This window comes from Camelus dromedarius, chromosome 31, assembly GCF_036321535.1.
Source record: "Camelus dromedarius isolate mCamDro1 chromosome 31, mCamDro1.pat, whole genome shotgun sequence".
Lineage (NCBI taxonomy): Eukaryota > Metazoa > Chordata > Mammalia > Artiodactyla > Camelidae > Camelus > Camelus dromedarius.
This window is the reverse complement of record NC_087466.1, coordinates 19488093-19502432: the sequence shown is the minus strand read 5'-3', so window position 1 is coordinate 19502432 and position 14340 is coordinate 19488093. Positions and strand designations below refer to the sequence as shown.

The 14340-nt window shown below is 50.7% G+C and overlaps 1 protein-coding gene across 7 annotated transcripts in view; it reads left to right on the top strand.

The window, feature by feature from the left end:
- The window catches only part of PITPNM2 (phosphatidylinositol transfer protein membrane associated 2), a 131186-nt gene that overhangs the window by 87723 nt on the left and 29123 nt on the right, over nt 1-14340 (top strand). For all 7 annotated transcript variants that reach the window (XM_064481268.1, XM_031442574.2, XM_031442575.2 and 4 more), the window contains exon 2: nt 10955-11127. In XM_064481268.1, coding sequence (XP_064337338.1) covers nt 11050-11127 — 78 coding nt within the window. In that variant the 5' untranslated portion in view covers nt 10955-11049. The remainder of the gene's footprint in view (nt 1-10954; nt 11128-14340) is intronic.

The window sequence follows — 14340 nt, the reverse complement described above, 5'->3', positions numbered from 1 at the left end:
GTTTCCACGTGGCAGGGCACAGGGCGTGATGAAGCGGTTATTGTCCGTGCACCCCCCTCGCAGTGCGTGAAAACAGCTGGGGCGGAGTGGAGCTTGGTCTCTAACCCTTCCGTTGCTCCACAGTTTGTGTCTTCAGAGAGCACTCCAGTTGATTCCTGGGATCCAGCAAGTTTGGGAAACACGGTTTTAGGCACTGTTGGGAACTGTGGGCAGTTTCTCGAAGCTAAAGGGCTTTAATGTTCCACCGTGACACCTAGAAAGCACTGGGCCTGCGCCCCATTGGGCTGCAGGTTTTGCAGAAGGTGCTGTGGAGGCACAGAGCCTTGGGGTGCTTGAATAAGATGGGCTTAAGGGGACGAGACCAGGGATGCTGGCTCCTAAAACTCCCAACGTGGGGTGGTGCCCCTCCAGATTTGAGGCCAGCCCTTCGGGGCTATGTGTAGGCTGCACAACAGCAGCTTTTCTTTTCTGGAAACAAACAAAAATCATAATTTGCAGCTGATGGCTGACAGGCCCTAAATAAGCTGGCTCAGAGCCTGGGTGCTGGAATCTTGCACACAGCCGGCTCCGGGTGGAGGTTTGCTGGTGGGGTGTGTTGGCTCAGCTCAAAAAGAAACGTTCTCCAGGCAGAAATCTATTCCGGGGTCATGCTACCTGCCTGCAAGCCACAGACCCTCCCTCAGTATGCGTCAAATGCAGGAGTTAACGAGGTTCAGAACACGAGGACTGAGAGCTGGCCACCAGCTTAGCCCCACAGAGGTCATAGCTGGCCTTGACCGACGCAGTTTCAGAGATATGGTGGGCTGAAGAGACATTGGGAGGTGAGGGAGTAGAAACCGCAAGAATAGCTAACTCTTGAGGAGTTTTGCTGTAAAAGGGAGCAGAGAAATGGGGTGGTTCCGAGAGAAGGAAGTCAGGGGCAGAAAGCTGGGGGACGGGGTGTCAGATCACTGTGTTGTACACCTGAAACTGATGGAATATTGTATGTCAATTATAACTCAAAAAAATTAGCTTAAAAATGAGAGCGCAAGCTATGGGGTTTTTGTTTGGTTTTTGTAAATATGGGAGCTGTCACCAGCATGTCTGCGTGCTGATGGGGGACGGGGGCGGCAGGAGAGGGGCAGGTAGATACTGATAGGAGAGAGGTAACTTAGAAGAAGGTTATTTTTTTTCCTGCTCTTTAATTTTTATTTATTTTTTAAATTAAACTGTAGTTGATTTACAATATTATATTGGTTTTAGGTATACAATGTGGTGATTCAATATTTCATGGATTACACTCCATTTAAAGTTATTATAAAATATTGACTATGTTCCCTGTGCTGTACAATATATCCTTGTAATTTATTTATTTTATACATAGTAGTTTGTACCTCTTCATCCCCTCCCCCCTTTCTTCTCCCCGCTGGTTACCACTAGTTTGTTCTCTATATCTGTGAATCTGTTTCTGTTCTCTTCTATTCCTTTTCTTTTTAGATTCCACATATAAATGATAACATACAGTATTTTCTTTCTCTGACTTATTTTACTGAGCATAATACCCTCCAGGTCCATCTATGTTGTTGCCAGTGACAAAATTTCGTTCTTTTTTATGGCTGAGTAGTATTCCATTGTGTACATATACCACATCTTCTTTATCCATTCATCTGTTGATGGACACGTAGGTTGCTTCCATATCTTGGCTATTGTAAATAGTGCTGCTATGAACATTGGGGTGCATGTATCTTTTCGAATTATTGTTTTCATTTTCTTTGGCTATATACCCAGTGGTGGAATTGCTGGATCATATGGTAGTTCTATTTTTAGTTTTTTGAGGAACCTACATGTTGTTTTCCATAGTGGCTGCACCAATTTACATTCCCACCAACAGTGTGCAAGGGTTCCCTTTACTCCACATGCTTGCCAACCCTTGTTATTTCTTGTCTTTTTGCTGATGGCCATTCTGACAGGTGTGAGGTGGTATCTCACTGTGGTTTTGATTTGCAGTCCCGTGGTGATTAGTGATGCTGAACAGCTTCTCATGCGCCTGTTGGCCATCTGTGTGACTTCTTCGGAAAAATGTCTATTCAGTTCTGCTTATCAGGAGAAGGTCCTCAAATGACAAGAATGAGAGTCATGGAGGGATTGACCTCCTTTGGGAGCCGAGATGCTCACCCGTTGTTGCAGGAGTGGCAGGTGCAGGTGGCTTGGTGGATTCCGTGGTGGGAATTTGAGGAAATAAAGAAGCGGAACCATCCGGGAGAAGGCATGACGTAGCTGGGGCGGGGGGGAGTGCAGGAGCTGGGCCAGTGGAGCAGGAATGCCAGGTGCTGGGCCCACCCGGGTGTCCACCAAAACCTAGAGCCCAGGCTGGCCCATGAAGTGACCCCTGGGCCCTGGTGGCTCTCATTGTCGCCGATATTTATTTCATGTTGTCGTTATCACATCATCCTCATCATACGAGGGGTCAGCCCCAGTTTTGGTGAGAATCCCAGCTCTGGCTCCTATTAACATGGGTGCCCAAAAGCGTCTGTCCCCTGGGGGATTAAATGAGCGGAGACGCTTTGGGGCACAGCCTGTGGCAGAGCCCCTGCCTGCTGACAGATGGTGTGCTGACACCCCTTGCCCAGAGCCCTCCCCGCCTGGGGGAGCTCCCTGCGCCCAGGTATCTGGAGGGGTGGGTTCTCCTTCTTTCTGCCCCAGGAGCTGGGGGACATTCTCCCCTAGAGGGGTGCTCATTTCTAAGGCCCAGACACAGGACCTTAGGTGCTTGGGTGGCCCCACCTTGTTTGAGCTGTACTCAGTGCTAACTGTGGGGAGCCCCGCCCTGGAGGCCAGTGTGGGGATGGTCGCAGGGGCAGTGACCAGCAGGGTCCCCAAAGGGCGATCAGTAGCCGGTGGGGGGAGGGCAGTGGCGAATTCAGGCTGCTGCCCCTTCATGCTCCTCTTGGAGGATCTGGGTCTCAGTTTTAATTTCCTCCCATGCAAATCTCCTCTCACCTTTCCCCGACAAGCGGGGTTGGAGCTGGCAGGCCCGGCAAGGAAGTGGGAGTCATGAAACCGGGGTGCCGATCGCCCTTGGCTGGCGGCTGTCCTTGAGCAGGGTGCCAGCCTCTTCGGGCCTGCCTTGCTCTCTGCACCATAGTGATAAGACGCCCTCCCTGCTGAGTACTCTGGCTGCGGTTTGGGATGAGATGTCACAGGTGAAATGCGGCCTGCCCCTCAAGCATTTTCCAAGGGTCCCGCCCCCACCGCCCCTCAGTCCCAGCCTGCAGAGCACTGCACACTCTGCAGTGCCCCCACGTGAACCCCATCCCGTGGGGGCTGATGACAGTCCTGCAGTGGCTTGGCAGTCATCCCCAGGTTGGCACTGCGGGCTTACAACAATGAGATTTATGGCCTTCAGTCACTGGCTGAAGGGGTGCTCAGGGCTTTGGGGCTCTGTGGGGCCCTCTCAGTGCTCAGGCTGCAGGGGGAGCCATGTCCTCCTCTCAGAGGGGTCCAGGACATGGAGAGGGTCTGTGTCCTCCAGCTCTTCCCGTCTGTGAAATCCACATCAGCCTCCCCATTTATAAAGTGAGGGTTGGACTGGACCAGGGGGTCCTGTAGTGTTTCTCCCAAAGAAATCTTGGTCAAAGCCCAGTGTCTAACAGATAAAGGTGAAACTGCTGTGCGGGCAGAGATTGGAACCCTCCCACACTCCCCCCGCTGTTCCTTCTAGATCAGACTTTCTCAGGGTGGGGGTGGTGTGTCTGCTCCTGCTTTTACCCCCAAGGGACAGAGAGGCAGCTAATCGGTGCTAACTTCATACACACACTCCCCCACCCCACCCTAGGCCTGGGAGCTGGTCCCTAGGGCGCAAGGAACTGCCCCTTCCCCCTCAAGGCCCCCTCATTCATCTGGAGCTGCCTTCCGCAGACATAGGTGGTCAGACCGGAGGGAGGGGTGGAAGTCACCCACATGGGGGTAGATGAAGTTCTTTTAATATCACTCACTTTGGCCCCTGATTGGGGGCCAGCAGGTTTGGAAGCAGAGAGCAGAAGAAGGGGGCTTTCCTAGAGAAGGCGGGAGAGAGCCCAGCGGAGCCAGAAGGGATGTTCCAAACGTACCAGAGGCCCCTGAAGCTGCCGGGGGCGCTCCCTTCCCCGCCAGCTGCCCTCCCCACTGTTGCAAACATCTAGATAGACTCCACCGGCCTGGCTTGGAGGAGCTTCCAGACCTAATGGCCAGAATGCAGCTGAATTGCGTTTGGATGGATTCCATCCTCTGTTGTCTCTGCACAGCCTCACTCCTAAATTCCATCTGTGACGTCAAACCCCAGCTAATCATGGAAAAACAGATTAGGTTCTGTAAACTCAATTCTCTTGCTTCCCCTCCCAGTGAGGGTGTCTCGCCACGGCCTCCGCTTGATGGAGCCGTCTTGCCTTCCTCCCTGCTCGGTCTGCCCATCCTTCTGAGCCAGACCCTAATGATCCACCAGTCTTCACTGACCATGCCCTGGGGGTCCCTGAAGACCTTTGGGCTCCCAGCTGGGGAGGCCAGGAAGGTGTCCTGCCTTTGAGTCCTTAGGCAAAATTAGATGTTTTCAGTCAACTGCAGGCCCTTTTCTCTGTCTTCCCATGGAGCTTCTGGGGGGACAGGCTGCCAGAGGAGGAGGAGGGTGGACCCTACTGCGCCCCACCCTGCCGAGCGTCCAGGCCAGGGCTCCAGGCACAGGCAGGACACAGCCTGGGCTGCACACTTTGTCCAGGGCTAGTCCCACCTGCTGTGGCCTCCCTGATCGCCATGCCAGGTAGCCCCACTCAGACGTCGCGTGGCCCTTCTCTTTCCTCAAAGACACCGATGGACACTGGGGCTGGGGGTTCCTCCTAGGTCCTGATACAGGGGTTCTGGAAGCCCGAGACTCTTCTAGAGACGGATGCCTTGTCTGAGGCCCTCCAGGGGTCCATCCACGTTCTCCCTGGACGGGGGTGGGGGGGTGTGGCTTCTGGCACAGGAGGGCCTCTTGTGTGTTTCTTTCTTCCCGCTAATTATTCCAGCCCCAAAAGCTGCCCCGTGGAAGGCAGTAAAATATAATTCTGTCTAGCCCATCGTGACTCCAGCAGGGACGGAGATGAAATGTGTGTCTGCCTCGCAAGCCCAGGCAGCCAGAGTGGGTGTAATGAGATCATCTGAGGGCTCAGCCGCTGGGTGCGGCAGCTCAGGGGACAGGCAGACACCAAGTCACACTGCCCCTCTCGTTGTGGGGCTGGGATCTGCCTGTGCCCCGCTTTGCTTCAGTTTCAGCCCAGAAGAACATAAGGGGACTCCTGGGCCCAAACCGGGTCCACATTCTGGCAGCAAAGCCAAAGGGACCCGTCGTCCTTCGGACGCTGGTGCCCCAGGAGCTGGGCTGTGTCTCCCTGATGACGGTGGGTTGAGCGTCTGCACCCACCCCTGCTCCTAGCAGCCCAGGCACCCGCCCTCCAGACCCTGCTCAGCACAGCAGCACCTCCTCACCGCTAGCTGAGCTCTGGGGGCAACGGGGCTGACCATTTTATGTGCATTATCTCATTGAATCCGCGAGCCAGCTCGATGGGGCGGAGCTCTTCCCACCCGCTGTTCTGTAGGAGAGCAAATGAAACAGCAAAGAGATTGAACAGTTTGGCCACGGTCACTGCTGGGGGTGGCAGAAGGTCTGGCTCAGAGTCTATCACTGTAACAACCACACGGACTGCCCTTCTCCGGCCGCTTTTATACACACTCCTCATACTCGGCTGCTGCTGCCTTGTGAAAAACCGAGTAACACAGAAGAGTGTGAGGAAAAGTTGCCCAGAATTCCATCAATCTGAGATAACCCTCACCAGCAGGCAGTGAACGTCATTCCAGACTGTATACAGACATATACAATCAGAGTAGTAGGAACGCAAAAAAAAAAAAAAAAAAAAGATCAGACTACATACATATTTAAAATAAAAATCAAATTTAATTTTACTTGAATTTAATCAAAGACAAATCACCTTATTTGCATGCGTCTAAAATGAAACAGAAGAGAATTGTTAAACTTCAGAAAAACATTTCTTTATCATAAATGATAATAGTTCCTAAAGGGTTAAAGTGAAGATGAGAAAAAAGGGGAAAAATTTTAACAGCTTTATTAGCTATAATTCACATACTAATATAATTCACAATTTTTGGCATATTACATTAATTTAAAAAATTGTGATAGATATCTATTTGTAACACAAAATTTTCCATTTTAACCATTTTCAGGTATACAATTCTGAGGCATTAGTACATTTACTGTGTTGTACAACTATCACCATTCCCAAAATTTTTTCATCACCAAAATTGAAATTCCATAACTGCTAAACAATGACCTCCCCCAACCATTACCCTGTCTCCCCAGCCCCTGATAACCTCTAATCGACTTTCTGAGAGAAAAACTTTTAAAACGTTGGCGTTGTTAATTTTTTTCATTAATAAAATTTATTTTTTAGGGCAATTTTAAATTCACAGCAAAATTGAGAGGAAGGTACAGAGATTTTCGATGTTCTCCCTCCACCCCCACACATGCTCGGCCTCCCGTATTATCAACATTCCCCAAGAGAGTGGTACGTTAGTTACAACCAATGACCCTACGTTAACATGTCATTATCACCCAAAGTCCATAGTTTACATTAGGGACACTGTGTCATACGTGCTTTGAGTTTTGACACAGGTACAATGATATTAATCTACCAGTGTAGTAGCATACAGAATATTTCCACCGCCCTGCAAATTCCTGTGCTCTGACTACTCACCCCTCATTAACTTGTTAACCTACATAATGAATCAACTTCCATGCTATGGAAGTTGAGGAAATTATCCTCCACCTCTGTTCTACCACTCTTAATTTTCATTAGGTGTATTATTTGTGTACATTGTCAAGGTTTTCATATTCTATTTAATAACCATAATTGCCATAATTTCAAAAGTATTAACTCACTATTCACCAGGATTCCTCCATTGACGAACTTATTTTTATTTATCTTTTGGTTGGATTTTAGCATCAGGTAATTTTTTAAAAGAACTTACGGATGTCTGAGCCCCTAAATTCATGTTTCAGAATGTCTATTAACTTTTTACTTGAATGGACAGTTTAGCTGGGTACAAAATTCTGGTTCCTAATTCCTTCCTCTTAGAACTCTGTAGATACTGCTGCACTGTTTTCTGAAATTGTGTTGCTGTGGAGGATTCTGATTCTACTCTACCCATCTCCCTGTGCCCCCTCTTTAAGTGATTCTTTCTTTATCCTTTAGGCTCAATAACTTTTCTAAGGATGTCTTGGTGTTCATAATACTATCAAGTTTGCCTGAACCACAGAATGGCACTTAATCTGCAAAATCAATTCTTTTTTATTTCATGGAATTTTTTCATTGTATATTTGAATACTCCCCCCACCCCGCCCCATTCTATTATTCTATTTTTGCAGAGAAACATAACAATTATATATGCGTTGGAGTTCCTTTTGCCTCCCATGCCTGTCATTTGGTCATATTAATCTTCTCCATTTAATCTCATGTGAGTTCCTCAAGCTCACCCACCCATCTCTAGTTGTTTACACTGTGCTTTTCCTTTTTATTCATTGCTTATAATATGGCTTTTAAAAAAGTATCTGTGATGTGTTTATTTTTCTTTCATGTTTCTCCCCTGAGCTCTGCTAAATCAGCTTTCAGCTTTCTGCTCTTTTTGTTACCCAATAATTTCTTTGTAACATTTCTGTAGTTCCTTCCTTCCACTCCTCTGCCCCAACCAGTGTCTAAGAGATTATGTCTGTAATTTCTCTGAGTCGATGGAGAACTGCTTTTCTGAAGTCTTTGGATGGTTCCTCGTGTGATGCATGTTCTTAATTAGCACCCCCAGCCTTCATGCCTGGGACCCACGTGGGCTCCCTTCTGATTATGGTTCTCTAACTGCCTTCTCAAGAGAAGCATGCAGGAAATACTAGGGATTCCAGCTCTCTCGGGCTTTGGGGTTCACGCATTCACTGTGGTTCACAGAGAAGCTCTTTAGGTCTCTGACTCTCTGTATTAGGACCATCTCCTCCCTGTCTCTCCTCCCTCCCAAGCCCCATTGCACTCCCTTACCTGGAAAACTAGGTTCTGTCATAGAAACAGCGTATTGGCGTGATTTTCCCATTAGCTCTCACTGCTCTTCCATTCCATGATGTACAGTTGCATCTCTGCGTGTGCTCAGTTCTTAGGAATCAGTGTAACCCATCCCCACATCCTGCCCCAGGGCCTGGTGGGCTGGAGGGAGCAAATGAATGGACACTCGGTCTGACTTGTGTGTGGGCGGCTGGTTTACCGTGTAGCCACTAAGACCCCAAAGGGCAGATTGCTTCGACTCCTAGAGTTTCTCAAGACCATTTAGAGATTGCGTCTGACCTCTTCGTTAGCATCTGACCTCTCTGTTATTTGGATGACGACATGGGACTGGCTGGGGGTCACTCTAGATCATTGCATTTATCCTGCACAGCAGAAGGAGCCCACAAAAGCTTAGGAAACATGGCCCTTATTGAACCTAGGTTTTCCCTTTCCTGTCTCCAATCCTCATTTCCTCCAGCCTCTCCCAAGCATCCAGTTCTCTCTCCTTTGTCTGTGTCAGGAGGGTCCCAAATCCGGTGCCTGTCCTACCCTCTGGGGGTGTCAGCCTGGGTGCCTTGCCACCGCAGCAGAGCCCAGGGTCTTGTTTCACACCCTCTTGTGGAAGGAGGTGGTGCCATGGGGGCTCTGGGCCATCACTCTTCTCTCCTGTGGGCTCAGCCCCCAGCCAGACGTGTGTGGGCCTGTAGGTCGCAGGGCTGAGTCCGGGCAGCTCACAGCCTCTGCTTTCTCATCCTCCTGGACAGTTTCAACTCAGGCTTCGAACCCACATGCCCTCTCAGCTGTTGGCTGGACCCACACCTTCAGGAAGGTTAGCGATGATGTTTGCACTCGATCACGGCCTCTGGAGAGTTGAGTCCTCCCTCTGTGGTAAGGTCAGGGGTCCAGGGCTGATCAGGGAAGGGACAGGACCAGAATGCGTAGTAATGACAAGCTTTCCTGGATGGCACTGAGTGGAAAAGTTCTTCCCAGCAAGAGGCCTTCCAGATACAGAGATGTGGGACCACTGCCCAGAAAGGGAGGAGGGTGTCAGACAGGGGGCTCCCGTGTCTAGGTGACATCATTCAGACGATGGAGAGCCTCTGGGTTGCAAAACGCCCTCTTCGGGGTCTTTTATGGACCCAGGGTTTGTCTTATCTGTGGCTAGCAGATGTTGGGTGCAGTTTCTGGGGTATGTAAAGTATATGAATTCTAACTGGCTAAAAAGATGTTTATCTGGACTGTATTTAAAGCAATTGGATATGTGAGAAGTTGAGTGTGGTGCTGAGAGCTTTGAGGGGCTAATAGTCCTGCCTGCTATAAAGAAGTAAACAACCAGGGGTCACTTTAGGCTAATAATTCAGGAGCTGCCTCTGTCCCATTTATATACACCCCGGCCCTCTGTCTTTTTCCTTAGGTGGTTTATTAAAGAATATCGTTCAGCCTTATGTACTGATTGTCATAAGAGTCCTGGTATATGTGCTTTCCCCAGTCTTGTTAGTTATCAAGTAATGTGTTAGTGCCTGGGTGATGCTCAGGCCTCGTACACACGGTGCCTGGGGCCAGCTGCCTGCCTGGTCAGACCCTTATTCTTATCACTTAGCCAGCATCCTGCCTCCAGTCACTGTGAATTCTCACTGGCTGCTGTCCCCAGCATGGTCCTTCTAAGTACTATCCTGATTCTGCCACTGCCTATCTTGGAAACCATCACTCAGTTTCCATTTAACAGCATCGAATCTCTCTGGGGGGAACCAGATATATTCACAGCAAAGCCCCCTCCATCCGGGGGACAGATTATGATAGGTATGATATGAAATCACTTTGCAGATCACCGAGAGTATGCCTCCTTCTAGCACTTTTTGTTTGTTTTAAATATGATTGCGTTAGGTCCAAGTCTTCATCAAATATATTGTCATCTGAAAGACAAGCTACTATGAATACATTGCTTGCTTGTATTTTTAAATAGCTTTACTGAGCTACAATACACATGCTCGGGAATCTACCCATGTATCTTATTTTCCTCTTCTCCCTCCAAGACTTAGCCCAATGTCAGCAATAGAGTAGGTACCAATAAGCAGTTAGCAGAGGGGAGGGCATAGCTCAGTGGTAGAGCGTGTGCCTAGCATGCATGAGGTCCTGGGTTCGATCCCCAGCACCTCCATTAAGAAATAAATAAATAAATAAAACCTAATTACCCCCAACCCCCCAAAAAAGACCAAAAAAAAAAAAAAAAGAAGAAGCAGCAGTTGGTGTTGGGTTGAAAGGAAACCACACTTAAGATCACCTCTTTTGGATAATTCGAGATCTCCTGCCAGGAAGCAGTGTTGCCATCTGCGCTCAGTGACAGGAGCAGAACCGATTGCCCCGATGCCGGCAAGTCCCAGACTGCTGATTTTTAAATTTCTCGCGTCTGTTTTTCCTAGTTTTGTTTGTCCTGCCTTCTTGCCAGCCATTGTCACTTGCTGCCATCACTGTGCCTACCTCCAGCTACTCCAGAACATGGAGGAGCTGAAGCCACAGCCTGTTAGAGCTGCACGTGAGACAAGAGCGCATCCTCTGTGCTCTTAGGGGAGGCAGTGCCCTGCCCTCGCCTGGCCCATGCTACCAGGATGACAATCTTTTATTTCCCCCGTGGCTGATCAGAGTTTACACACGTCCTCTCCACAGTTGCTGAGCAAACAGGGAAAGTGGAGGCTGGGGAGGTGAGAGAACTTGCTCAAGGTCACACGGTGGGCTTAAGGTCATACAGTGGGCTTATGGCTGAATTGAAACCAGAACTCTAGCCTAAGGTCTGGACTAGGCCCTTCCTGCGCTATTGTACCCACCAGCCTTTGCAGAAAGTGACTCTCCTGTCTCTCTTTCTCTCTCAGGGGTCCTTGGTGAATTTTGTCATGGTTATTTAAGGAATCTCGCCTAGAAGTCCGAACACGCAGTTCCCCATCGACGGGAAGGCTTGGACTCCAAGATGATTATAAAGGAATATCGGATTCCTCTGCCGATGACCGTGGAGGAGTACCGCATTGCCCAGCTGTACATGATACAGGTGGGTGGTGGGGCCGGGTAGGGCCCCGCCATGCACACAGGGGCTCTCAACAGCTGCCTGTGGGGCGGGTGGCTCTGTGGCCTTCACAGCAGTACCCGCCCAGCAGGCCCCCGGCAAATATCTAAATTGCTCTGGAGCTCTGGGTTCCAAGCACGATGCCAGGCACACGCAACACACCGTGGAGGTTTGTGGCACTGGGTTGTCTCGCCAACACTGTATTCACGGCCCTAACAAGTCTAACACTCTCTGTGCTTAACACCCATCCTCTGACTGGTCCAGGTATTGTTCTGGTGTTTGGTCAGCTTGGACTGTGTAACACAGTGCTACCGACTGGGCAGCTTAAACCACAGACGTTTATTTCTTACGGTTCTAGAAGCTGGGAAGTCCAAGGTCAAGGTGCTGACAGATTTGGTGTCTGTTGAGGGTCCTTTTCCTAGCTTACAGATGGCCACCTTCCCACGGTGTCTTCCTGCAAGGTGAAGGCTCCACCCTCATGATCTAATCACCCCGCAAAGGCCTGACCTCCTAGCACTAGCACGTTGGAGGTTGGGGCTTCAGCATATGAATTTGGGGGGTGGGGGCGAGGGACGCAAACATTCAGTCCATAGCAATCCATGTGACAGACAGGAAGGTGCAAGGCCCAGAGAAGTTAGATGCCTTACCCAGAAGCACACAGCCTGCCTCCCAGCTCTAGGCGCACACTCTCCTCACTACCCTAGGCTACTTGCAAGACCGATGTCAGCTGTGTGGCTGATTTAGAGTTACAAATGACTATGAGGATGACAGGTCTCTGTGACAAACCAGAGATGACCACCCCACCCCAGATGTTGCTGGCCTCCCCACTCAGTGCCTGACTAACCTGGAACCCAGGATAGGGAGCCCTAGGATCGAGGTGCCCATAGCTCCCACTTGCTGGGGTCCTGCTCCATGGGGGTCCCCATCCCAGCTTCTCTGCCAGCTTCCTGCTCATCCTCAGTGCCCCAGCTCTTTGCCTGGCCTAGCAGCTTTCCTCTCAGTGGGAGGAGTGACTAAGAACCTACTCCCAGCCTGGCTCTGGCTCTTCTGGTTACACAGATGCCTCGGGGCAGCCCCTGATGGTGGGGCCATCAGGGCAGGGAGAGCCCCTCCCGGCAGGGTCTCCACCTCCATCCCTAGTAGAGTCTGACCAGGTTCTCAGTGTCGGAAGCTTGACTGGGATGAGAACAGAAGGCGAACTCAGCCTCTTTGGTGGGGGCTGTTGGCTGCATGCTGCTTCAGAAGCGCCACTCAATTCCCTCTTGAACCATTCACCCTGTCATTATTCCTGGAGAGTGGGGAGAGGAGAGACGTTCTTTAGCCCCCCGGCTCTGAACACTCTGGAAATCACTCAGGCTGTTCAAGGACCAGGCTGATCTGCCAAAGGCGCTGTTTGTTCTATGGCTTCTTAATTCCCTCCCCAACCCCTCACCGAGCCGGGGAAGCCCTGGACCACAGCAGGCAGCCCTCAGCTCTGCCCGGGGGTCCAAAGGCATCAAAATCCCAGGGGACTGACTTGCAGCTTCCAGGATACCCCTAAGCTTTTTTGAGTATGTAATCACCTCTGGCTCAGGGCTCCTCAAAACACCTGCCATCTTCACCCCCTGTTTTAAGGTTTTTTTTCCTAAACGTCTATCCTTATGGCTCCAATTAATGTGAAACATCACACAGCTTCCTATGTGGTGCCTCCTGCAGGCCCGGGGCTGCCTGTGTGTGCTGGCTCTTCCAAGCCCACCTGCCTCTGGTCCTGGTGTTCTTAGGGCTCCATCCACTGTGGGGGTGATGAGCAAGCCCAGCATCTCCACCGTGTGATGGTTTCACAGGTGTGAACATATGTCACAAGCTCACCAACTGTACCTTTAGAGATATATGGTTGACTGTATGTCAGTCATACATAAAACTGTTAAAGAACTAAGTTAAATTCACCAGACTTTCTTGTGGCCAGCCTGGGCCAAGGGCTGGGCTACAGAGATGAATGAAAAGCACTTTCTACCCTCCGGGATTGCCTGCGGGGAGATGGGTGCATATGCAGCCCACTGAGTACAGGCCACAGCAGCTGGACGGGAGACAGGGAGCCCAGGGCTCGCATGGGCTTGGGGCCAGTGCTCCAGGAGGGGTGTCCGTTCTGAGCAGGGCCTTTTGAGATGGATGGGCCATAAAGGGTGGGGCAGTTTCATTTTTTGTGGAAGAAAGAACAAGACCTTAGTTCATTGCCCACTGATCCCACTTACCAGTTGGGGTGGCAGCTAGGAAGGGGCCTGCCTTCTGAGTGAGCTACCTGCCCCCTGAGGTTGTGAACGAGATGGACTCACATGTCAAACTGCCTCATACCTGCTTGACCTGCATTCAATGTACATGTTGTTCAAGGTTAAAAAAATTAAAAAGAAAAAGAAAAGAAAGAAAGAAAAGAAAAGAAAAACTTATTTGGCTAGGAGAGCGCATTCCATCCTAGGAGGTGCCCAGCAAACAGGGCGTGATCAGAAGCGGCTCAGCCAGGACCCTGGACAGCTCTGTGAGCTGCAGGTTTGGTGAGGGATTCTTGGTCTTTGAATCCGTTACTCACCGCGCCCCCTCATCCAGTGCTTTTTCTGCACCGGATCCCTGGTGGCTCAGGCTCCTCCCTTGCATCCCCCAGGCCTCAGGGATGGGGGAGAAGAGGGAAGAGGAAGCGAGGGTTCCCCACCCAGCCTGTATCAGCAGGGTAAGCAGGGGTCAGGGTCAGGCCTTGCCCTGGGCGTGCATGCCCCAGGGAGCTGAGCCTGTCTCTCCTGCCCATCCATCTGTAGTCTCCAGGGAAGGCACCACAGCATGGCTTATGGGAACGGTTGTCAGGGATGGGCAGTGGTTTCCAGTGTGGGCTGAGAAGGTCAGCGTGATTTGAGACGAGCCAAGTGGAGTGACAAAGCCTCGGCTGTGCCAGGGGAGGCCCGCCCGCCGCCCCTTGGATGCCATTGCCAGAAGGGAACCAGGAGTCAGCTCCCGGGATGCCAGCTCCGAAGCTGAGGGAGGTGCCCAGGCTTAGAGGGAACTGATGACAGTTGGGACCAGAATTCACTTGTTCATTCAACCAATCTTTACCAGCATCTACTATGCAGAGGCACCAGTGTGCTGTGCAGGCAGTACAGGCTGGGGCCAGTCTGGGTGCCAGTGGCTCTGATGCTCTAACTGTGGTCCTCCTGCTCCTGAGCGGCCCACCGT